General features: G+C 32.6%; 1 protein-coding gene across 3 annotated transcripts in view; it reads right to left on the reverse strand.

Annotated features, from left to right (window-relative positions):
- The window catches only part of SATB1 (SATB homeobox 1), an 89904-nt gene that overhangs the window by 21615 nt on the left and 43603 nt on the right, over positions 1–24686 (reverse strand). For all 3 annotated transcript variants that reach the window (XM_032237088.1, XM_032237087.1, XM_032237086.1), the window contains exons 9-10: positions 19858–20070; positions 15320–15475 (exon numbers count right to left, since the gene is read on the reverse strand). In XM_032237088.1, the coding sequence (XP_032092979.1) occupies positions 15320–15475; positions 19858–20070 (369 nt within the window). The remainder of the gene's footprint in view (positions 1–15319; positions 15476–19857; positions 20071–24686) is intronic.

Raw genomic sequence — 24686 nt, forward strand, 5'->3', positions numbered from 1 at the left:
CATGTTATATATTATAATAATGCCTCTATTATTAAGACTAATCATATTCCTAATCATACTTTAATTTTACTTTAAATCTTTACTTAAAATTTAGTTATGAGGAAAATCTTAATATATGTCACCATTAAGGTAAATTCTGCAAGGAATCTATGTGATAAGAAACAGAACACAGCAATTAGCCCACATTATACTGTATTTTCAAAACCAAGCAAAGATTTAAGAATGTTACATTTCAAGAGTATATTTTATTTTATATTTTTAAGATATTGTTAATATTTTGTTGTTACATTTTTCCTCATGTAAATTATTATGAAAAACAAATTTCTTTTATGAATGTAATCAACCACAATTCACTTTAATTTCAATTAAATTAAATTAAATTAAATTAGAGCTGAGGTGGCGCAGTGGTTAGGGTGCAGTACTGCAGGCCACTTTAGCTGACTGTGATCTGCAGTTCAGCGGTTCAAATCTCACCGGCTCAAGGTCGACTCAGCCTGACACAAGATTTTATCCTTCCAAGGTGGGTGAAATGAGGACCCGGACTGTGGGGGCAAGTTGCTGACTCAATTTGCTAAAAAAATTTGTAAACCGCTTAGAGAAGGCTGAAAGCCCTATGAAGCGGTATATAAGTCTAATAAATAAATAAAATAGAAGTTCCTCCTATAGCATCAAGCTATAATTGAACTTTTACTGATATGTTTTAAACATACAACAATAATACTTACATTATCATAGTTATCAACTAATCGGTTTCTTTGGAATAAAATTATTACCTTTCTTCTGATCACCTATTACTTCTGATTAACTATAACTTCACCAATTATTGCAAAATTGCAAACCTTAATTAGTCTTTTGATGATGGAATTTCCTGGCTCTAGTGATCTATATATTCGGTTATAAAAACTGAAACAAGATTTTATTAGTTATTTTTGCATGTGTTCTTAGTGCATTGTTAAAACTGATGCAATTTATTTTTAATCTGTTCAACTGATTTCAGTTTTCAGGAATGCACTGAATTTTGCTAACAATTTCTCCGCACAAAGAGAAATTGTGGGAATAATAATTATAGATACATATCTCAACCTGGAACAACTGGTAATGACAGTAACTTAGTTGTACAATTTAGCAAAAAATTACCATGACATAACCTGAAGAAATGTACTACCTCTATTATCATTTTAAAACTGGTTGCAATGTGTAGCCCTAGATATCTTCTCTGGCTTGGAAATATACAGTATAGCCACTTAAACAAAGCCACTATATAATTCATAATATAATATAAGTATCCAAATAGAATGGATACCTTTGAAAAATGCCTTTGAAAAAGTTTGCAAGTTCTAACACGTACTTGCACTGCTAAAATAGCAGATCTGTATTTTTTGGATCTGTATTATCAAAACAAACCAACAAACTAACAAACCCTGTAAAAGTATCTACATTTTTATTTTAAATAATCCCATAAATAACTTTTATTCATAAGTACGAATCAGATGAAAGGTCTGAATCACTGTTCTCTGTATAATATTTATTAGATCATATGACCAGCAACATAAAACAAACAAAAATGAATAAAAGGGTAACAAATGGAATCAGAGTAAGGCAAATGAACACAATTGTATATTGACTAGTTTAAGTAAATCAAATACAGGGTACTTTAAACATCCCTATTATATTATTACAACAATATCATATATTCACTACTAAATCCAATATTTCAATCCAAATAATCCAATCTAAGACTACACACCAAAATATATATCCTCCAAACATTATTAAAAAAAAAAAACTAAATGTGTTAGTGAAAACACATTTACTCCTATAATCAGTTTTGCCTTATTTTCATTGCAGCAGCAAAACTTTAGCTACTGCATAGGTAATGGCAAGATTTAAGTCTGCAAAAGTTCATGTAAAATATTGTCTGGTGTCCTTAGATATCTGTTAGGGGAAGGAAGGATGTATTTTGATCTAATATTCCTGTATAATCATACATTGTAATCAAACACAAGATGTTTCAACCTTATTACCACATGTACATATTCACTTTGCTATGGTATTTTGTTATACTTGCTTTGCAAGAGTGTTGATGGGAGCCTCTTAAATCTACGTAGCTCTAAAAATGCTGTTCTGATCCTAGAGAAAGTTGGGTCTTTTAGATATCTTGCCAGTTTGCATATGCCCCAGGATCAGTATTCTGTAGTATATTGTAGCCAACAGAATGTCCAGGAGAAATTCACAAGGAGTACCCAAACAAATAGTACTCCAGCAATAACCTTTCGTGAAAACAATCTGAGAATAAAATTCTCTGATATTGCTTATATAATATAGTTATCATATCTTATCCTCCAAAGTTATTTTTGATTTCACTAAAGTTTTGTTTATTTACTGAAAGATTCCAAACAAGTAATGCAAGCATTTTATATACATACATATATCAGTTATTCTATTCTATTCTATTCCACTCTCCACTCTCCTCCACTCTATCCTACCCTAACCTATGAAGTTAACGCAGGTGTCGCAAAAGTTTCACCCTCATCTTAGGTAAGGGCTACTACAGAGAAGGGAAAGACTAAGCTAGACAAGCTCACATTCTGTTACTGAGTAATTGCCTTCTTCTTTCTCAACTAACTTGGTAACAGATGTACAGAAGAAAAAAGGAACCAAGAAAAACAGAAGGTCTTTCTTTTCTCAGACTAACATGGATTGTTCTTATTCCATCTTTCATAGCTTATGACAGAAGAGTCAACAAATTGGCCATTAGGCTTTTGGCAGGCTGGGTAAAGACTTTGTTGTTGGCTGAGAAGGAGAAGAATTTCTGTTTATTACCAGAAAGGACTCTTCACTCCTTTCTGATTGGCTAGTTGATTTAATATTGAGTGCGGGAGAACAAAACAGTGTGCAATGTGTGAGGAAAGCGAATCGCAGGGAATATATGCTTTTTCCTCATATCAATGAAAGCTGTCATAAACCGTGACAGTCAAGTGGATATGAGCTTCTGGGCCGTTTATTTTCTGAAAATTAAAACAATTAATCAGTGGAACAACTGGTCTCCAGAAGTTGTGAATGCTACAACATTAGAAATTTTTAAAAAGAGATTGACTAACCATTTGTCTGAAATAGTATAGGGTTTCCTGCCTGACCAAGGGGTAGGAGTAGAAGACCTCCAGGGTCCCTTCCAACTTTGTTGTTCTGTTCTGTTACATACATACACACACATACACACACACACACACACGTATGTATGTGTGTATGTGTATTTACACACACATAACATGCACCAACATGCACGTGCGCGCACATACACACACACAGTATAAAAAGCAAGAGCTTATTTACTATTCAACTATAAAACAATCATTAACCTACTACAATATACTATAGATATTTCTCCATTTATGACTTGTTAGTTAGTGACCATTCAAAGTTATGAGGGACCCAAAAAAGAAGGTTGCTTTAACTTAACTATTACCACAAAAAAAGTTGTAAAATTGAGCACAACACATAATGACCTGCTTAATGACAAGCACGATTTACAACTGTAATTCTGGGCTCAATTACAGTTGTAAGTCAAGGATTACCTGAAATGTGTTGCTAAGGTGCTGAACTTCAATTGGAAACACCCAGGTTCAAGTTCACTCTCTGTCATGGAAACTCACTTTTGATTTTGAGATTCTCTCTCAGCTTAATGCTGTTATGGGAAAAACTGAGAGAGAAGGAAAACTATTTAGACTGGCTTCATGTCAAGTAGAAAAATATATAAACCCCATGAAATATTTTTTTAAAGTATAACAATTAAAATACTATATTAATTTAATAACTATTTAAGTTTTTTTAAAAAAAGAATTCAATAATATAAGATTTTTCATGCTTTCATATTTAATATATTGCTAAAGTTTTAATTCATAAACATTTAGGAAACATGGTAGAGTTTTACCTTTTAGAATATAAAGCAATATAAAATCTTGGGGTATATTTATATAATGCAGTTATGAAGCATGAAGCAATAAGTTGTAGGAATCATTGTGAACATTATGTAAGGTGATAACGTGTATCTTTAGTTTTTATCTTTTTGAATCACAAAACTTACTATTTCATATGAGTTCCCTAAAATGCAAAGGATGTATCATCAATCTTCATTTCATTTCAGTAAAAATTCACAGAGGGGTTTCTTCAACATTTGAGAAGCTATATCTTTGCAAATAAGAAATATAGTTGCAACCTTATGAGCTCTTTTAAAAAAATGATCCTGTAGGATATTTTCTAAAAGTAGGTTAAGGTGATAACACACACAAAATAGTATCTCAGTAATATTTTGCTTTGCCCCTGGTTAGCTGGCTGACTGACTTTGTATTACAGGTTTAATAAAATGTAGTTACCAAGAAATAATTTGAAAAGCTTGGATAACAATTATTTTCTATGTGTGTAAGTCATGCTTTTACAACCTATGTGGCAAAAAATACACCTCAAACAACAAAGGAACTAGAAAAAGAACTATCACTGAAAAGAGGCTTGGAATTTTAGTTGCACCACATGTGGTTTTCATTTGTGAAAAATGAACAAGCTGTTTGTGGTTAAACTGTCTAATCTGCTGTTATCAATCTAGCGCTGCATTCAAGATTTACAGGATACATCAGCTTCTGTGCCACATTAGCTGTTAAAAGGAAAAGGGGGTCGGAGGAAAAAAAGGAGGAGAGAGTTTATCCTGAGGAATAATATTTCCAATGCAGCCACACTTGCACTACATCTGGTTGTGCTGGTAGCGGCAGTTAAATTGAAATATTTCACAGCGTGTGTCAGAAACATGCAGAATGGTAATTATGACAGATCTGATTAAGGCTGAGTGCTACTAGCTCCCTGGCCAGCTCTGGTTGTGCAGGTGTGACCTTGTGCGTGCCTGCGTGTGTAAATAAAATTAATTACAAGCAAGAGGCCGAAGGCTTCAGTGACATCACAAAGCGGAGAAACTCCCAAGGGGGAGACCTAATGGAATATTTTCCCTCAGTCTAATAATACAGTTCATATTGACTTGAGGTAATTAGTGGGATCATTAAAGCAGTTTTCCCGGCGTATTTGGCTGCCTGATCAGATTAGTGAAAATGTTCTTCAGAACAAGCCCTGTGTGGTCTGCCAGAGGAAGAGGAAATAAAAAGCAACAAAGCATCGTGGAATGATAAACAGTGCTGGGCTTCCACTTCTACAAATTTTGTGACCAGTGATTTCAGTTAAGAACAACACCAATAAGCATAGGCTCCTCTGTCAGAAATAAGCTTTCCATTTTGTTGACACTTAGATACATTTGGTATATATCACAGTGGTAATTTCCTGCATATTTGGAATCTCTATGTTGGCTATCTCTCCAATGAAGGGATAGAAACACACACACACACACACATGCACACACACACACACACACTGCACGTATATAAAAAACAAAATAGATGATCTTTTTCCAAGAGAGAAAATTGTTATTTTAGATCAAGAATTCAGTATGGATTATCTGGTTCAATAATAAAAAAAAATGTGACTTTTTTATCTTATTAAATAATTTTTGTCTATTTAAGCCTTTTATTTAAAAATGAAAATAAGCAACCGAACTGTTGCCTTACAAACAGCAAAAATGTGAAACAACATCTGTAAATATTTTTCTAATTGTAAATTGAAATAGATTAGTTAGCATTTTTTGTGACTGATTTAGCACAACAGAAACAGGAAATATAAAAATATCATCTCATTTACCATACTACAGCTCTTTCTGATCAGGCAAGAAACCATTTGTTTTGAATCAACTCACTGAGCATGCTCTACCTTGCTAACAGAATATGCCAGGCTCTGTCACAGATGGCAAGCTATGACAGTTGCCATGCGTAGCGTCGATACTCAACAGTTCAGCACAAGATCAGTGACATTCTGTCTCATTAGAGCCACACTAATTATCACAGCTAGTTTCAGGGGAAACCATGTGTTGCAATGGTCAATTTGAAGGAGTCTGTGCATCAACAAACTGGTAATAAGGATCAGACACCTTATTATATGACAGCATGCAGCCTATGATCTGATTTTTTGAAACAGAGGTACTGAGGCAACACTGCAGCCTGAGGAGTTGCAGAACCGCTATGTACATCATTATGAATTTCTGTGAGCTCATTTCATCATGAGGTATTATAAGACAGAGATAGAAGGAAGGCACAATCAATGTCTTAATGAATGAAGCATCTTGTATTCTATTAATATTGCTTCACTATATTTAAATCATATATAAAAAGTAAAGATGAAAGGACATGCTTCCTTAATAGAAAAAAAATTAAAAAGTAATGTTGTTTTGGACCAAAGACCTATTCAGAATACCAAACATTACACATTATGGTTTAATCTGTCTCTATCTCTCTCTTTTCCCATGGGAAGTTTTTTTTAATTTGCAGTTTGTTTTAATATCATGAATTTGGGAGATTGGACTTGTAAACATCTTTATTGCTTTATAGTAAAGGATTATGTCTCAGTGGTTAAGGACACTGGCTTGTGAGTTGGAAAGATGACAGCTTGAATTTGAGGCTCGAGCACCATGCAATGAGGTGAGCTCCCATTACTTGTACCACCTCTTGCTAATGGAGCATTTTGAAAGCATGCAAACATGAGTAGATAAATAGGCTCTGTGTGTGTGTGTGTGTGTGTGTGTGTGTGTAAGGTAGAATATAACACAATAGAAAACTGTGACCTCCCAAATCTTGCATCCTCCAAAATCTATGCTAACTTACACCACCCAGTGTCTGCAAATCAAGGAATAGTCCACCATCTGTTTTTTTTTTTACATGCAAATAAGCATGTTAGATCTCAAACTAGGTTCATTCACTAGAGGTTTTTTCCTTAATTCCTGCACAGCTCTGATGTGTTCCAAAATCAAAAGATGAATGGTAGCTTAAATCTGCCTTCCTGTTCATCTGACTATTTCATAATTCAGACTATGTTCTTATTCTAATGTCAAAAAGGCAGATCAAATACCTACTTACTATGTAGTTATATATCTTAATTAATCCTGTTAGGCCAGCTGACCAGGGAATCACATTGCTTATGTTATTTTACTTTGGAGTACTAAGAATGGTATGAAATATCTGAGACCTAATTCTTGTACTGTTAATAGTTTTAATTTCAATAATGACCTGTTTTCTCTATTATTACATTAATCACCGAGGTTATTAGTATTACAGCAAATAAGGCTAATGGGCATAGGAAAAAAATATCATGCACTTTGGGGCCACATATACTTACCTTGGACATATTTATTTCTGCTACCATCACACAGTGCTCAAAGCAAATTTTGCTTGGCCATGACCTCCCACAGACTAAGAATAAATTTAATTCCAAATATCTCAAAATTACTTTCAACCCTGAATATTGAAACCTGGGTTATGAACTGAAAAGCCTGAAGTGGGAGTATAATCTGAAAAAAATGTTAGCATGAGAATGTATATTCTACTTTGATGTATATGAATCATTGATGGGACTCAAGAAAAAAAATGTGAAAGAATAGACTGTCTCTGTCTCTAAGCATATGTGTAACTCTTTGAATCAGGACAAGAAATGGGCAGAAAAATAAATCAGGACAATTACATTCTCCAACAAAGTAAGGAGGATAAATGTTTGAAAAAGGCTATTTAAACTTGTTTTTACAAAGAAGCTCTATATAAAGAAAAACTATTGCATTTTTCTAATGTGTCACAATTTAAAACACTCATGGAACAACTACCGTATTTATCGGCGTATAACACGCAGTTGTAAAACTAAAATTCCAAGCTTAAACCCTGCCTGCGTGTTATACGCCGATACTCCGGGTGGCAGAAGCCCGGGACCCAGTCAAATTCGCTGCGCAAGGTGAAACGGCCGGCAGCAGCCCTGCTCTCCTGCTGCGGCTTCTGTTTCAATAGGGAAGAAAACTTCCTTTCGCTTCCCGGGCTTCTGCCGCCCGGCAGAAGCCCCGGGACCCAGTCAAATTCGGGAAGCGAAAGGAAGTTTTCTTCCCTACTGAAACAGAAGCCGCAGCAGGAGAGCGAGGCCAGCGTCCGTTTCAGTCGCTTCCCTTCTCCGTCTTGATTGCTGGAAGCAGTAACAAACGGCGCGTCCGCTCCGCATCGCCCTGACAACCACCCCAGCCGGCGGCTGCCAGGCCTCGCTGGAGTCAATTGCAAAGCTGCGTTCAGCGCTTTGAGGACCTGAGGCATCTTGGGAAATGTAGTTCCCTATCAGAAAGAATGGAGTAGCTGCGAATTTGTAACAACATAATATAACTTGGTGCTTCGCAGGTTACGAAAATCTCGTTTGATTTGCACACTGTTTTTTAAAAGTTAGATAAAGAAATTATGCTGTGAAAGCGACTAGATAGCCCCCCTCCCCTTCCTGTGTGTGAGAAAGGGAAGGAGAGGAAGGAAGGAGGGAGGGGGGAGGAAAAGAAGAAGGGAGGGGGGGAGAAGATGGAAGGAGAAAAGATGGATGGAAGGAGAAAGAATGGAAGGAGAAGGAGGAAGATGGAAGAAGAAAGGAAGAAAAAGAAGAAGGGAGGGAGAAGGAAGGAGGTAGGAAGAAAAGGGGAAGAGAGGGAAAGAGCAGAAAGACAAAGAGGATGAAGTTGATAGGCAAGAGGAAGGGGGAAGGAAGGGAAAAAAGAGGGAGAGAGTGAAGATGAGGAAGAGGTTTTTGGTTTTCCAAAAAGCAGTGATTCTGATTAAGTTTTTTTGCTCAAAGAGGTGTTTTTTCATTTCATATTTGCCTTTTAAGAGGAGTTAATGTTATAATTCATGTTCTAATGTTATAAATTTTAATCCAACATTAAGTTCCGAGCTTCCAAGTCATTTATTTTTAATGAAAAAAATTTTTACTCAAATTTTTGTGTTAAAATGGGGGGTGCGTGTTATACGCCGGTGCGTGTTATACGCCGATAAATACGGTAAATATTGCATATGCAATGTAAGTTTTTATTGAAATACACTATCTATTCTGATAAAATATTTGTAGCTCTGGGTTGAACGATGAGAGTCTTAGTACTCTCTGAGCATGGTGGTTTTCTTTCAGATGTTTCATTATGAAACAAGCTAACATCATTAATAACTGCACTGATTATGTTACCCAGTTTGGTAAGGAAACAGCAATAGAAATAGCTGTTAGAGACTTACATACTGCTTCACAGTGCTTTACAATTTATGCATAGCTTGAATGAAAATCACTAAGCTCACATTGCACCAAGGATCCCACAATTTATATTTTGTTCAGCAAATGCAAGCCACAATGAAAAGTGCCAACAAAATGCTAATATTGTATGTTATGCTGTTTTTAACATTTATTAGGTACTGAATATGATAATATTGTAATAAACAGTTTTCTATAGGTGCATATACATTTTCATCTGTTTGAAGCCATGATAAAGTCACAATGTCTTGTTGATAATTACAAAAAATGTATTATTTGTATCAGTCCCTCTCTCATATATATCTCTGTGTACAAAATCCTGGAACTGAATGTAATCTTTACAGGTATCAAAAGAACTGGAATACATTCTTAGGTGCTCCTTAGCATTTGTATTTAATTTTATTTTATTATATATTTTTCTTTTAATTAAAAAAATACCAAGAAAGTATAATGCTGCAAGCAAATGACCAGCAATTAGCAGTATATTGTTTATAAAAAATGGAATACATACAGATTCCAAGGGCATTCTCAAAAACTAAATGGATGGTTCTAGCCCAGCTCAAGAAAAAAACCCAAAAACAAAAACAGAGGTATAGGAAAAAGAACTCCCAGTTCAACTGTTATGTGTCAATTAGATCAGAGAGAAAAATATAGAAAAGCTCTTCCAAAATTTTGAACTTTTTTATAATTTAACTGCATACAATAAAGTAGAAATAAATAATAGAAAATTTCTTTTGTGCTTATTTCTTAAAATTCCCTTAGATTAAAGGAACAAAAAATAATTTAAAATGACGGTTTTAAACATAGATTTTATTGTAATATATTACACCAAAGTAGTAGGTGTATAACAAAGTTATGCCAGACAATCTATTTTTTTTTACAATTGTCTGATGTGATAGGTCAAAATGAATAGAAACTTAAAGGTATCATTAACATTCATACCAGGTAATATATATCTTTATAATATAAGCAATATCATGACATTAGCTAAACACAATGTGATTTTGTGTTTGTATTTATATGACTTATGCTGCTCAAATGATCATTAATAGCTTTTGTTAATGAAAGCACTGATATGACTTTTATTAATGAAAGCAAGATTCTATTCCACGCTTGCATAAACTTGCCTTGTGACTTCTGATTCTATTCAGTATCCATCAATGTCCACTACTGGAGAGAAGAAAAAGTTTTGCAAATAAGAAACTTCCACAATATATGTGGAAGACAATGTGAATGCTTGAAGTAGTCACCATAAAATGGCAACATATATTTTATATGAATACAAAAATTAAAGTTTTAAGTGCTGTCTATGAACAAAAGTATTGTTTGTGCTGAAAACTCAAAAGGAATAAAATATTTTTTTCTTCAGAAGAAACTTTTTTTATAAAAACATTTTTTTTTATTTTAAAAAAATTAACCTGGTTTTTCAGGGATCTCAAAATAGGGAAGAGTTAAATGCAGCTATTACTTAAGTGGGTATCCACATAACACAAATCACATACAATATCTATAAATTATAAATCAAAGGTAATTATTCCTATGAAAAATATAATTTTTACTTGAGGCAACAGATTGCTTTTAAGTAGTTTGTTACTAATAATGATGATAGCTTAAATATTATTTTTAAAATGCATACTTACACTATGTTATTGGCAGTAATGAATGGAGGGCTGTTAATTTCAATTGCCACTTTAAGAGGAATTTTTAGTGCTTTAACATTCTTTTAAATAATTTTTAAAAACCAATTAAAAGAAGATGCCTTGAATTTGCTAACTTGAGTTATTTATAAAAATAATAAAGGAAATAAAAACCTAATAAATAAATAATAGCAAAAGCACTTAGACTTATATACTGCTTCACAGTGCTTTGCAGCCCTCTCTAAGTGGTTTACAGAGTCAGCATATTGTCCCCAAACAATTTGGGTCCTCATTTTATCCACCTTAGAACGATGGAAGGCTGAATCAACCTTGAGTCAGTGAGATTTGAACAAGCAAATTGCAAGCAGCTGGCAGTCAGCAGAAGTAGCCTGCAGTACTGCACTCTAATCACTATGCGACCATGAATGATAAATGTATAATAAATACAATGTATTTATTACAATGTATAATAAATGCAAGAATCAGCATACAGGGAAGAAGTCCAGAAGGTATCGGCATGGTGCTCAAGAAACAATTTATATCTAAATACTAGTAAGACAAAGGAGATGGTGCTAGATTTCCAGAAGCACAGAGAGGAACCTGCCCCACTGTATATTGAGGGGGGCTGTGTGGAGAGCGTTTCCTCTTTTAAATTATTGGGAGTGCTTATTAGTCAAGATCTCACCTGGAAAAACAACACATCTCTGGTAATTGGAAAGGCCCAATAGAGACTTCATTTCTTTAGAGTCCTGCGAAAAAATCAGGTGGAACAATGGCTGATGACCTCTTTCTATCGGTCCACCATAGAAAGTGTCCTCACATATTATATTACAGTATGGTATGCTGGTTTAACAGCTGCGGACAGGAAGGCACCACAGAGAGTGATCATTTTGGCACAAGAAACCATTGGTTACCACTGGATGACATCGCCAGATCTCGCTGCTTTAGCAGAGTAAGGAAGATACTCAGAGATGATTCACACCCTGGTCAGTGTCTCTTTGAACTTCTACCATCAGGCAGAAGACATCAAAGCATAGCCAGCCAAATAAACAGGTTTAAAGATAGTTTCTATCCTTGGGCTGTGAGACTTTTAAGTACAACCACAATCACTCCATACACAGGCTAGGTTTTTTTTCCGTTTCTGTTATAATTTTGCACCAGTGAAGTTAAAACCAATTTCGTTGTATTTAAGTACAATGACAATAAAGATTATACTTATATACTTATACATAATATGAAATCAAATATGTGACTACAGGTAGAATTCATGAACACAAAATCTTAGTATCAGTGCAATATAGTATACAATTTAGTAACTAATACATTTTAGTAAAGCAAAAATATTAAGGATAGGTGATTTGAAGAGATGCTGACAAGATATTTCTTCTTAATGCACACTGTATAACCTTCTTTTGAAAGTAGAAATAACAAAAAAGCATACAGGTTTGAAGTCATGGTTAACATTCTATCATAATTAGAAACATTTCAAGAGCCCTGTAATTTCCAATCAAAATTACAGTAATTTCCAATACACAAGCCATGATTCATGACAGAATTTTACATTCCACAAGAGATTGTAGTGGTCTGATGTATGACACAGTGAGTGCAACGCTAACAGAAACAATTCAGTTTAATGTTTAAACAGCACTTGGTGTTTAGAATCCTACAATAAAAGAAACATATTATTGCAGAAATTATCACTTTGACAGTGATTGAAGGGTAGGCAGGCATGTGGCCTGTAAAGCTGTAATTTTTTACAGTCCCCAGCTTGAGTTTAATCATTTTGATGTAACATTTCCAAAATATCCTTTTAAGTATTCCTTACAGCATATAACTTTAAAAAGAAACATCTTTTTTATATAATGAAAGATGGAGCAATTCCCAAATGCAAAGGTTTCCAAACTTACAGCTTAAATAATAAAGCAAATGCAATAACAGGATTTAAAGTCTATCACAGGACTGTGAAACTCACAGCCCGTGAGCCGGCCACCACCACACCCAGTTTAATGAAGGGGGGGGAAAGTCCCGATATGTCACGTGATGCCACTGTGATAATGCAAGTTTGACACCCCTGGTCTATAATGTTTTTAAAAAGGTGACATCAGTCAATTTATCCAGGATTGAATAAGTGTTTCCTTTTTTAGGGAAAAGTGGAAACCTAATTTGACCTTTCAGATCAACTTTACAGTTTAATGCCCAATTTCTTAATATTTTCAGAATAATTTAAATTTACAAATATATTCCAAGAACAATGATCAGCTAAAAAAATTAAGTCAAAACTTACAATTCATATATTTTAATTCTGCATATTTATTCAGAGATGTAAACACATAAAGTTACTGCAGCATTCTGAAAGGATTCTCTCATTGACAGTTGAAATTTATTAAAATGACATTTTAAATTTTAAAAATTGTTGTTAGTGTCACTTTTTTCTAATTCACCAATTAACCAAAGTTATTTGAAATGGATGTTTACTCCAAAATAAAACATTCCATATTTATGGAATATACACTATCATACCCTCTATTATGTTGATGTAAAAATATTCAGGTCAAAGCTTTAGACTGTCTAAACATATTCTACAAGAATTCAATATCCCATAAAATAATAAGGACAATCACAAATTCAAGAATAGGAAAAGTACCTTAGTTATATAAAAGCAACATTGTGCTTGTTTGTTGCTGAAGATGCATTAAAGTTTGTGCATAGGGAAAAGAAATCCATCAAAGATACAAAGTTAATTATTAAACCTGATCAAGTCAGAATCCAGAATACTGTCACAATATGTTCAAACAATATGAATAAATGTGCCCCTGTACATTCAGTCTTTGATTGCCTTCATTTTTGGCATCCTGAATTCAAACCACAAATTATTCAATCTGAACTGGGAACTACCATGATTTTGTGTTGATTAAACTATAGTACTATTTAAGGGTGACTCATATGTATTAGATTTCGAACTTACACTTATAAACCACTTCACCGTGCTTTACAGCTTTCTCTAAGCAATTTTACAGTTAGCACATTGCCCCAACAAGCTGGGTCCTGATTTTACTCACTTCGGAAGGATGGAAGGCTGAGTCAACCTTGAGCCGGTTGGACCTGAAGTGCCAAACTTCTGGCAGCCAATGATTAGCAGAAGTAGCCTGCAGTACTGCATTCTAATTACTGCGCCATTGTGTCTCACCACAGTTAGAGTGATACATTAGGAATAGGGAAATCCAGTAAAAACCTTCAGCCCTAAAGACCACCAAGTATTGTTGAGCCGATTAGTTGAACATAATTTATTAAATATTGGACAGGAAAAAATGGATGAAATGAATACATGGATATGCTGACTTGAACTCTTAAAGAAATACAAGCTTTTAGGGATTTAAAAAAATATTTCAGGCATCAAAGTAGAATCGTGTGGTTACAAAATATATCCCAAAATCTTCTGATTAAGATGTAAAGCTTTAATGATTTTTAAAAAAAAACCTAGCTGAGTTCCAGTATATTTTTTCCCCATTTATGTCTCAAGGAATCCCATTTTATGGACTCTCGTGGAAACTGAGTATTCCACGAAACAGTTTGAAAGCTCATTTCTATACCAAACATATAGTTTCTGAGGATCATGCTTAGAATTCACAAAAGACACAAACGTTGTTGCTGACAAGTTGCTCCTTGAGTGTCACCATGTGCACTGAAGCACTACATAGTTCTGTTGGTTTAGCTTAGAACCAGTTTGGAAGCACCACTTTTTTCTTACTGTTAACAAAATCTTTTTTTTCCCTGGAGCTTCTTGTGTGTCCTATCATTCATCAAAATATTCTTGAATGTATCCTCTGAATAATTAGTTATTAGTGTCTTTATATTGTTCCCCATTGGGACCTCCATAACAGCAGGTCATGAATCAAGTCATAAAGTATATAACACTAGCTGGAATGCACTTACAATAAAGTAGTCCTCAAAGAAGTTCTAAACTCCCAAACTTTGCATTAAATTTGTTTACATTTGTTTCTTTATAAAATTATTCTCTACCTAAAAACTCCCCATCCCCCATTATGTTTCCTCACCTTTGGGTTCCTTTCTCTTAAATCTGGACTCCTATTTTCTGTATGATTCAGAAAACTTTGTACGTATATGGGATTAACCATTAGACTTTCTAGTGTTAAGTAAAAAGAAGAGGTTGGGAAAATGCAATAGAAAGAATTGAAGGATATCTAGATTTGCACCTATAGAGAACGGTAATATTATATTGAATGGAGTAAGAGGTTACAATTTGAACAATTCATGACTGGTCAACATAATACTTTTTTACCATACTGCCAATGAATATGTCATGTTTTAGAATGTATCAGAAAAAATATACACAGCTAAAAACATCTTGACCTACCTCTAGAGAAATCACTTAATTTCTTATTGTGTTTAATCACACTTAACATTTAAAGGATTTTATTCATACATTCATCCTACTAACAACAAAGAAGCAAGGATAGCAACATTAATTCACAGATGGTCACAAGACTTACCTGGCTTTTTGTTGCTGCAACTTTTGCAAATAATGCTTGAGATACTTTAGCTCTTTTCATTTCCTGTTGGATCTCGTCATAAATGGAAGCATTAATGTTCATGGTATTATTTTCAGGTTTTCCATTTCTTTCTGTTGAAATAGCAGTTGTTTTTACCTAGAAATATGATATATCATTATTTAACAGATAAAAAAGATGCCCAGTTAAGAGCACTGTAACTGTCAGCACACTCTAGAGTTTAAGTGCTCTTAATTAGAAATAAGTTCCACTGAAATCAAGAGGGCTTATTTTCAAACTCAATTATAATAATAAGGTGAAATAATTATATATTTCCTATAACAAGATACTGCCAAATGTTTAAATAACATGCCAAGAGAGATAAGTAGAGCTTTAAGTGATCTTCAAAAAGAGAGGTCCCCTGAAGATGAAAGTTGCCTTAGTTATCAGACATCCTTTTATTCTGTGTTGTACCCAAGCATAAGAATGCACTCATGGAAATCTTCTTTGGCCACCATGTTCAGCACATAGAATAAACACCATGTTCAACACATAGAATAAGCAAAAATAGAGGTCTTTTGTCACACTTTTGTTATTCATTTTAGGGTTTTTTACCTTCAAATTTATATATAAATTTGTGTGTATGTGTACATGTATATGTGTGTGTGTGTGTGTGTGTGTGTGTGTGTAATATTCAAATGGATTAAAGACAAGATTGTTGTAAGTAAAAAGAAGGAAAATTGATCAATAGACATTGGAAATGTTTATTTGCAGTTATTGTTGTCTGGGGGGGCATAACAATTATTATAGACACAAATATGTTAAACTGGATCACTTTCCTCAATAAATAAAATAAATAGATAGCCCCTTGTTTACTCATTAATTTAATTGGGCTTTTTTATCTAGTTTTAAGATTTGGGTGCACAACAAATAATATTTTAGGTCATATTTATCCAGAAATATTGAAAATGGTTTACAAACTATTAAATATTCATTGCATGTGTAATTTTGAGGAGACATCAGAGTAATTCTAATTCATTCATGGAATATATGTTGAAGATAACCATCTCACAGTTCATTATAATCCAACTGAAACTTTCAATGCTGTCTATTTATTAAATAAAATATTTATTTATTTATTTATTATTTATTATTAAATTTATATCCCTCTTTTCCTTTGTACAACTGCAGGACTACTTGCACTTTATAACTTTATAATTTATCATAGAATATCTAATTATAGTACAATCTTTTTCCAACTAGGATGGTCAACTGATCATAGTTCCATATTTTATATACATTTATACTTTTAAAAATATTATATTCAATGTTTAATTTTGTCATAGTTTTATGGATTTTCAGTTTCAGAAAAACTTTCTAGTTTAAATAATCTGGAATACATTTTAGTGTTCCAATGTTTTAAGAAATAATGTAAAACATGAATAATCTCTAAGACCCCGTGTTTCTTCTAAATAATTGATTAGAAAAAAAATGGAAGCATTGCAGGAATGTGTGCTAGATTATTTTGAGTCACCAAAGGCATTTTTTTGTTGTTTGCAAGGTTAAGGTAAAGGTTTCCTGTCCAGTTGTGTCTGACTCTAGGGCAAAGTACTCATCTCCACTTTTTGGGCAGTGTTGTCCAAAGACATATTCCATGGCAAGCATGGCTATATGCCAATGGTGCGTGGAACCTTCCCTCCGAAGTGGCACCTTTGAATCTACTCTCATTTGCATGCTTTCAAAATGTTAGGTGAGCAAAAGGAGCAGGGGCAGGAATAGGAGCTTACCCTATTGCATGGTGCTTAGATGTCGAACCCAGGCTGTCAGCTTTCCAGCTGACAAAGTCAGCGTATTTAAGTGCTGAGCCATCATGCCACCCTTTGCAGGATGAAAGAATGTATTTTTGAAATGTGTTAAAATAACATAGGTTATATCTTACAAAAGACATATATGTATATATGAATATCTAAATAGCTGCAAATTTTAGGCTGCTTTAATGAAAAGTAGGGAAGTGTTGCACTGAAGCTGCCAAAATTCTGCTTCTAATTTACATTTGAACCATTTTATAAGACTAATAAACACATAAGCATCAACATTATTAAAATTTTAATATCTAATCAGTATTTTTCTGGACAGTTGTGTGTGTGTGTGTTTCTGTATGTATGTATATGTATGTTGTGTGTATAATGTACACATGGACATAAACTTAATAATAAAAATATACCCATCAACATATACATATATTCACACACACAAACACACATCTGCACCTAAACTGACTATCTACTTAGATACATGACTATTTTGATCACTTATATTTATTTTTATGAAAGCTTTTGACTAATTATAATAGGGATTACTTTGGTTATTAATTAATGGATAAAAACTTATATAGAAAACAAATGTGTAAACATTTAACAAAACATTAGGAGACAGTTGATGTATGTTGATAAACTTGCTTCAAAAAACCATTTTTTTTCCTCCCCAAAAAATCTTTTTCTTGCTTAACAGAGTAACCCGATTACCTTTCCCTTCTTTCTTAACATTTTCTCCTGATCCATTAAGAAAAGCATGGATGGTTACTTTGCTGTGCTCTAGTGAACACTATATTATATACTGCTAATTAACCTTTCAGAGGCTATGGTTTTTCTCCACAATTTTGTATTGAAAACATCAGTCATCATTTAGTGTATGATACTTTATAAACCTAATCCTCACCAAAAAGTGAGATTATAAAATTAAGATTACTAAAATGGAGTGTTAAAATTTAGAAATGAAGACAGTTAGGAACAAAATTGAAGAATGAATTATAAAATTAAAATCTTCAAAAATATGTGATGCACATTCACTGGTTTTCATGTAGCATTATCAATACACAAGACATTGCAAATGTAAAAAAACATTAAAATATTACATTTAAATATGCAACTAATTTCCATTATTTATAATATAATAAAACTTTCTGTATTAATTGCAATGAAGAAAAATTGTGGTGAAAGAGGAGTTCCCTGAGAATTGGCTCCAGTATGAGTCTGAAAGCTCAGAAGACAAAACCTCTGGTCCTGGTGACTGATCCAGATTGGATACTGCAATATAATCCTGGGACACATATATTTGCCTTCATTCATAATAAGTAAAAGGTTCATTAACATTTGTATAAATTTATTCTAAGTTTTACGCTCATCAGATAAAGCTATTTAAATATGTTTAAATTTTAGAAAATATGGCATGTCACTTGATTGATTATAAAAATAGAAATAACAAAGCCAAAACCGATAAAGGCTGATTAAGTTAAATTAAATTAGTACATATTAATAAACATAAATGTTCGTATTTTCCTCAGGTATGGGCATACAGACATATGTGCACACACATACACTCTTTATAAATCCATTCTTTTAAGTAATGTTTTAGTTTAGGAACAAAATTACTTTTAAATCCTTGTTTAGCTTTTAATCTTACACTGTGCCTTTAAATTCATGAAGTATTTCATTTCAAGGAAAACAGACTACTTTTCAAGCCTGTTCTGCAAATGCACAAGAGTTATAATAAGTGCACATACTTTCCAAATAGCTTTTTATTGGGACAAAGTTTACTACTCCATTATTACTGTGGCGCCTAGAAACGCAGTTATATTTACATAGTAGTATTTCCATTAACTGCTCTCTCCATGGTGGTTTTCTCAAGAATGGAAGGCTCTAGTTTATATTTTGCTATTCCAAATATGTCATTAAAGGTTGACATAAAAAGACAATAGTTTATAAAAAGCACATTTTGATTATTAAAGTTTAAACCATTAGTCAAAAGCTAAAGGTATAGTAAGATGGTCTCCAAAATTATTTTATCTTCAAAATATGATGGTCAGTTCTTATATGTGTAACAAAAAGCAAGAAATGTGCATCCAAAAAATCTCTTAGATATTTCAATACAACATTCTTTTAGCCAGATTTATAGAAAAATACTAAAGCAATTAGATTTATTAATTATGGTAAAATGGAAGATTTCCAGGTATTAAAAGATAGATCCTTGACAGATTTTTGTTGAAAATACAATTTTTTTACTGTAAACTGTTCTGTTGAGCCTTAATCTCTTATTCACATGTAACGAGTTCATTAAGAAACTCTAAGGCATTTAATGATTAAACTAAACATAAGTGTTGCCAGTTCTCCAAGACAAGATACATATAGCATCACACTTAAACTAGCAACATCAATACTCACTAAAATTAGTATTTAAAATCTTGAAATGAACTAAATTATTCAATTCAATGGACAATTTCTTTAAAATGTCTGCTCCAGTTTGATATGTTTTTTATAAAGGGTATTCTAGTAAATTATTACATAAATCTGTTACATAGACAGTACTGATGTTTTTAAAATAATGAATTAAAATTCATTACATTATCTGTGTGTAATTCAGACATCATAGTATCTGTGAAAAATATTGTGAAGCTTGCCTTAGTTACAAATATATATATTTGTAATGTATGTATGTATGTACATATGTATAAAAAGGTATGAAAAATATAGAAAATAGTTTACTTGTGAAGGTCGGCTAGGTGGTGTGCTTATAAGAGGTGTCGGGCCCATAGCAGAAGCTGCATTCAAGCTTCTTTCTCTTTCATCCTGGTATATTCGGTCTCTTTCTGCTTCAGGCAGCTGCAAGAAATTCTGCATTGCCCGAAGGTTTACTAATAAAGATTGCGAAGCAGTCTTGGGGTCTTCTTCTTTTCTCAGGATTTCTGAGAGCAAGCCCTGCAGAATAAATATGTATATATTTATATACAAATACACTCAAATGGCTTTATAGAGCAAAGTAAGAAACCACAGAAAGATGCCATAAAATCACAGTTGTCTTTGTTACCAACTTCAGAAAATGCACATACAAAAAACCAGTAATTCTGAATAGGAACTTACTACTGACAATTTAGGTAGCGCAGAAGAAAACCTGAGCTGTATTCTTAATTTTATTAAGCATTTGTTTTATGTATAAAACAAAATAACTGTGCTTAATTAGTCTGTTTTTACTGACTTTTTATTTAATATAAAATTTCATATTTGATATTTGTGTGTATACTCAATTATTTGAACATGAAAAACAGTAGAATAATATTATATAAGTTTCAATTCATAGTTGATTCTCCTAGAAATTCTTTTTATTATTTACTTATGATTATCCAAAGTTGAGGTTTACCACTTATGACTAAAAATATTTTCCAACTGAACCATTTCAGACAAAAAAAATACTAAGTTCAAATTCAATTGTTTCAGCAACAGTGGAATAAGTGCTTCAATTTCAAAATGTTAAGAATTCAAGACATTTTGCACTTTACTACCAATAATCTCAGACAATCAAGGAAATAGCATCTTAATATCCAACATTCTTATGTTCTTTTTTAGGAAATACCCTTAAAAACTTTACTTTGTAATTATGGACTGCTGGAGCTATTTGTATTTTACCTGTGATAGTTAATTACTTCACAGAATCAAACTTATTTATTTTCAAATTTAGAACCTACTTCATCACTAGATACTAAAGATCAAGACTTTTGGCACTATTATTAAGTCTTCCTCTGAGACAAATTGAATTGATTTTTTTCATTAAATGACAGAATCTTTAGACAATATACAAGCATATACACTTTCTTATCTTTTATACTATAGGTTATATGCTTTGATATTACTATCATCTTTGTAAAAAGACAAGTAATTTTCATTTCTGCCACTTTCAGCCATCAAAGTCTGTGGTACTTATCATGGTAAGCATACATATAGACCATTGAAGTTGATTACTTAGAAAAGTAAAAGCAAAAATAAATATATTAATCTGAAAATTAATAATGAGCCTCCCCCAATAAATCATAAGTAAAGCAAGGAGAACAGGATTTCATGTATAGGGTTGGCCTTTGTGGTTTGAATGCAGTTTTGAATGTCCTAAGATTATATTATGCTGTGAAAGTTTAATAGAAAATTTATTTTATATGATACAAAAAAGGAGATCATTTGAAAATGAAGAGAGTATCTCTTTTCACAACTAAAATACCAGGATTGATAAATCTAAGCCTATAAGGAGCTTAACCTACCTTTTTATTTGAAAATTAAACCAAATTAACTAAACCAAATCAGGAATGGTATTGAATCCTCCCAACTTTTAAAAAGACACAGATAAATCAACTCTGTTGATTATTATTACCACCAGTCCTTCCAGGCCCTAGAAAAATCAGCTTATCCCAATTTATTTTAGAATTGTACATTAAAATTAAATACACAACTCTAACTTACTTACATATTAACTAATGAACACAGACCAGCATTTTCCAAATATTCCTATGTAGATAAAGGATTGTATTTATTATGCCTATTATTTTTTCAAAATAGTGATCATTCAAAGTTAAAATGGCACTGAAACAAGTGACTTTTGATTGGACTTAGCACTTACACCATTGCAACATCCCCATGGTCACATTAATAAAATAAAACCAGCATGTATTTACTGTTAACTGGGTCATGTGATTACCATTTATGAACTTCACCGTCAGCTTCCAACAAGCAAAGTTAATAGGGAACTCAGATTTGCTTAACAACCACAATTCACTTGCAACTGCAGTGATTTTCTTAACAAATGTGGCAAAATATCATAAAATTGGATGTGATTAACTTTTTAACTGACTTGCCTAACAACGAAAATTCTCATCCCAACTATGGTCATAACTTGAGAACTATATGTACAAATTTCTGCTAGCTCTCTATCTCCAAAATTATATGCTTCCAAACCTTTGGAAGAAGATTTGTGGGTTGGGCAGAACAAGGATTCCATTTCACTAGTGGGAAATACTGTCCTTATTTTTTCCTCTTCTATATCCTGCTAGATATTTTATTGAACCACTGTGCAATTGTTCCCAAATCACGTAGTTTGTTTCATGATTCTACACTTGCAAATCTTACTTTCTATAATCCAAGCCAGATTCTTTATGTCCATTGTATACTTCAAAAATTTAGACACTAGTCATGTGGCACAGAAGTCAAAACTTTTATATTAAATTTGTCCATTTGTATTAAAATATCTATGTATAAGTCAGAATTAAATCCACTTTCATAGAAAGTGTTCCTCTGTTCAGATATTCAAATGTAATTTGTATCTTAATTTATGTTATTACTCAATGTTTGTTCAGATTTACAATTATTTGTGTTTATTTACTGCAATATTATTAGGTTTTTAAACCTAACTTATCATGATGTACTTGATGGCTCTGAATATATGTTTGTAGGCTGTATATCTGGCTTACACTAGTGAGAAATATATTTTCTGCATAAGAGCCTTTTCTAAGCTATTTTCAGACAGACCAATATAGATTTAATACATTTTATTTAGATAGTGATTTGAAGTTTAAAATTTACCTTACTTTGATATTTGATTGTTTATCGCAATGAATATCACACCTGAATCCTATATCCTTTTGTTTTATATTTTTGATTATAATTGCATTAATGTGTTGACTTTTGTCTTTGCGTGAGATAAGGAAATATTTAATTATATTTACTTATTTTCCCTTGCAGTAATTCATCATAACCACATTATAAAAAGTAATTAATTTTTTTACAAATCATCATAAATAGAGAAGTGATTTTAAAAATATCAAGTGGTTCCAACGCTAATTACAAATTCTTCAAAATGAGAGAATTAAAGCACAGCTTTTTGGCTCCCAGTTTGTCTGATCTTTAAATATAACTACTATTTCAGAAAGATTTTTATCAGCTTCGTGGAATTTCAAAGCTCTCCAAAGAAAACTATGATCTGATGAAACTTTCCCTCACCCCCAAATACCAATATGCTTAACATCACTGTATGTTATCTGCATTGCAGTGGATTGAAATCTCAGATCCAGGTGGAACATTATTTTCAAACTCCACCCGCATATCTGGACTCCTGCCAAGGAACATATAAGCAGACACATTTATCTTTGTCACTTATTAGCAAGAGGAGAGCTGTCATGATAGTGTAATAGCACCTTTTTACCTTTTATTCAAACAGTAATATGGGTAGTGAGTTTTTCTTAAATTACACTATGAAGAATTATATGAACACAGTAGCATTTTCTGTTATACTTAAGCAAGTAAATTTTCCTCTACCAGAACTCAAAATCAATAAAACATTACAAGATGGTCCATTACTGTTATCATTTTTGATTAATCTACCTTCATCCTTCATTTTACTGGAAAATAAACAGTGTACCAAATGTGAAATGAAAAAAAAGAAGGAAGAAGAAATGAACACCAAACTTGGTAACCTGGATTGGACTTCGCTATGGTATTAAATTTATTTCTCTCTTCATCCATAATGGCCTCTTCCTCAAATATGAAAAGGTCATTATATAACAAGACATTAAGAAACACGGGGAGCTAAATTCAATTGTCATAATTTCCATCTAGTTTCATTATCTGTCACTGATAATGTAATGTAAAATATTTGTATTTTTAGAATACACCTGCCTGAATATTACATCTAAAATCTCTAGTATAATAGTAATACAGGTAGTTTTCATTTAGCTGGTTAGTGACTGTTATTGTTACAAGAGTAATGAAAAAGTAATTTTACAACCAATCACTGCATTCATGTGCTTTGTAGTTCTGTAAAGCAAAGTAAAGCTGAAATATGATCATAAACACAATCCCAATTTCATTTAGCAACTTCTTTACTTTTAGTTGTGATTCCTAAGATAGAAATTAAAATTTTCAGTATAACTTTATGATATTGTATGAATCAGTAAAAGAACTTGATCCTATCTCACAAATAATAGCCAAGATGAGAGGGAAATAAATCTAATAAGTAAATAAAATAAAAATGAAAACTGTTAATTTTAATTACAGGTGCTCACAAACTTGGTGACCTGGATTAGACTTTGCTATGGTTTTAAATTCATTTCCCACTTTATCCATAATGGCCTCTTCCTCAAATATGAAAGGTCATTGTAACACTGACCATTCATTTAGTGAATGTTCAGTGTTACAATGGCAGTGAAAAGAGTGATTTATGACTGTTTTTCATACTTATAACCATTGCTCAATCATTGATCAAAATTGTATGACCATGATCACATGATCAATATTTGGATGATTGGCAACTGGCATGTATTAATGATGGTTGCACTATCCCAGGATCATATTTTAACTTTTGCATTTTTTAGACAAACAAAGTTAATTGGGAAGCTAGATTCACTTAACAACCTGTGGTACTAACTTAACAATTGCAGTGATTTATTTAATAAGTGTGGCAAGAAAGCTCATAAAATGGGGTAAATCTCACTTAATAACTATTTTGCTTAACAACAGAAATTTTGGACTTAATTGGACTCATAGGTCCAAGACTGTAT

Source organism: Thamnophis elegans, chromosome Z, assembly GCF_009769535.1.
Source record: "Thamnophis elegans isolate rThaEle1 chromosome Z, rThaEle1.pri, whole genome shotgun sequence".
Lineage (NCBI taxonomy): Eukaryota > Metazoa > Chordata > Lepidosauria > Squamata > Colubridae > Thamnophis > Thamnophis elegans.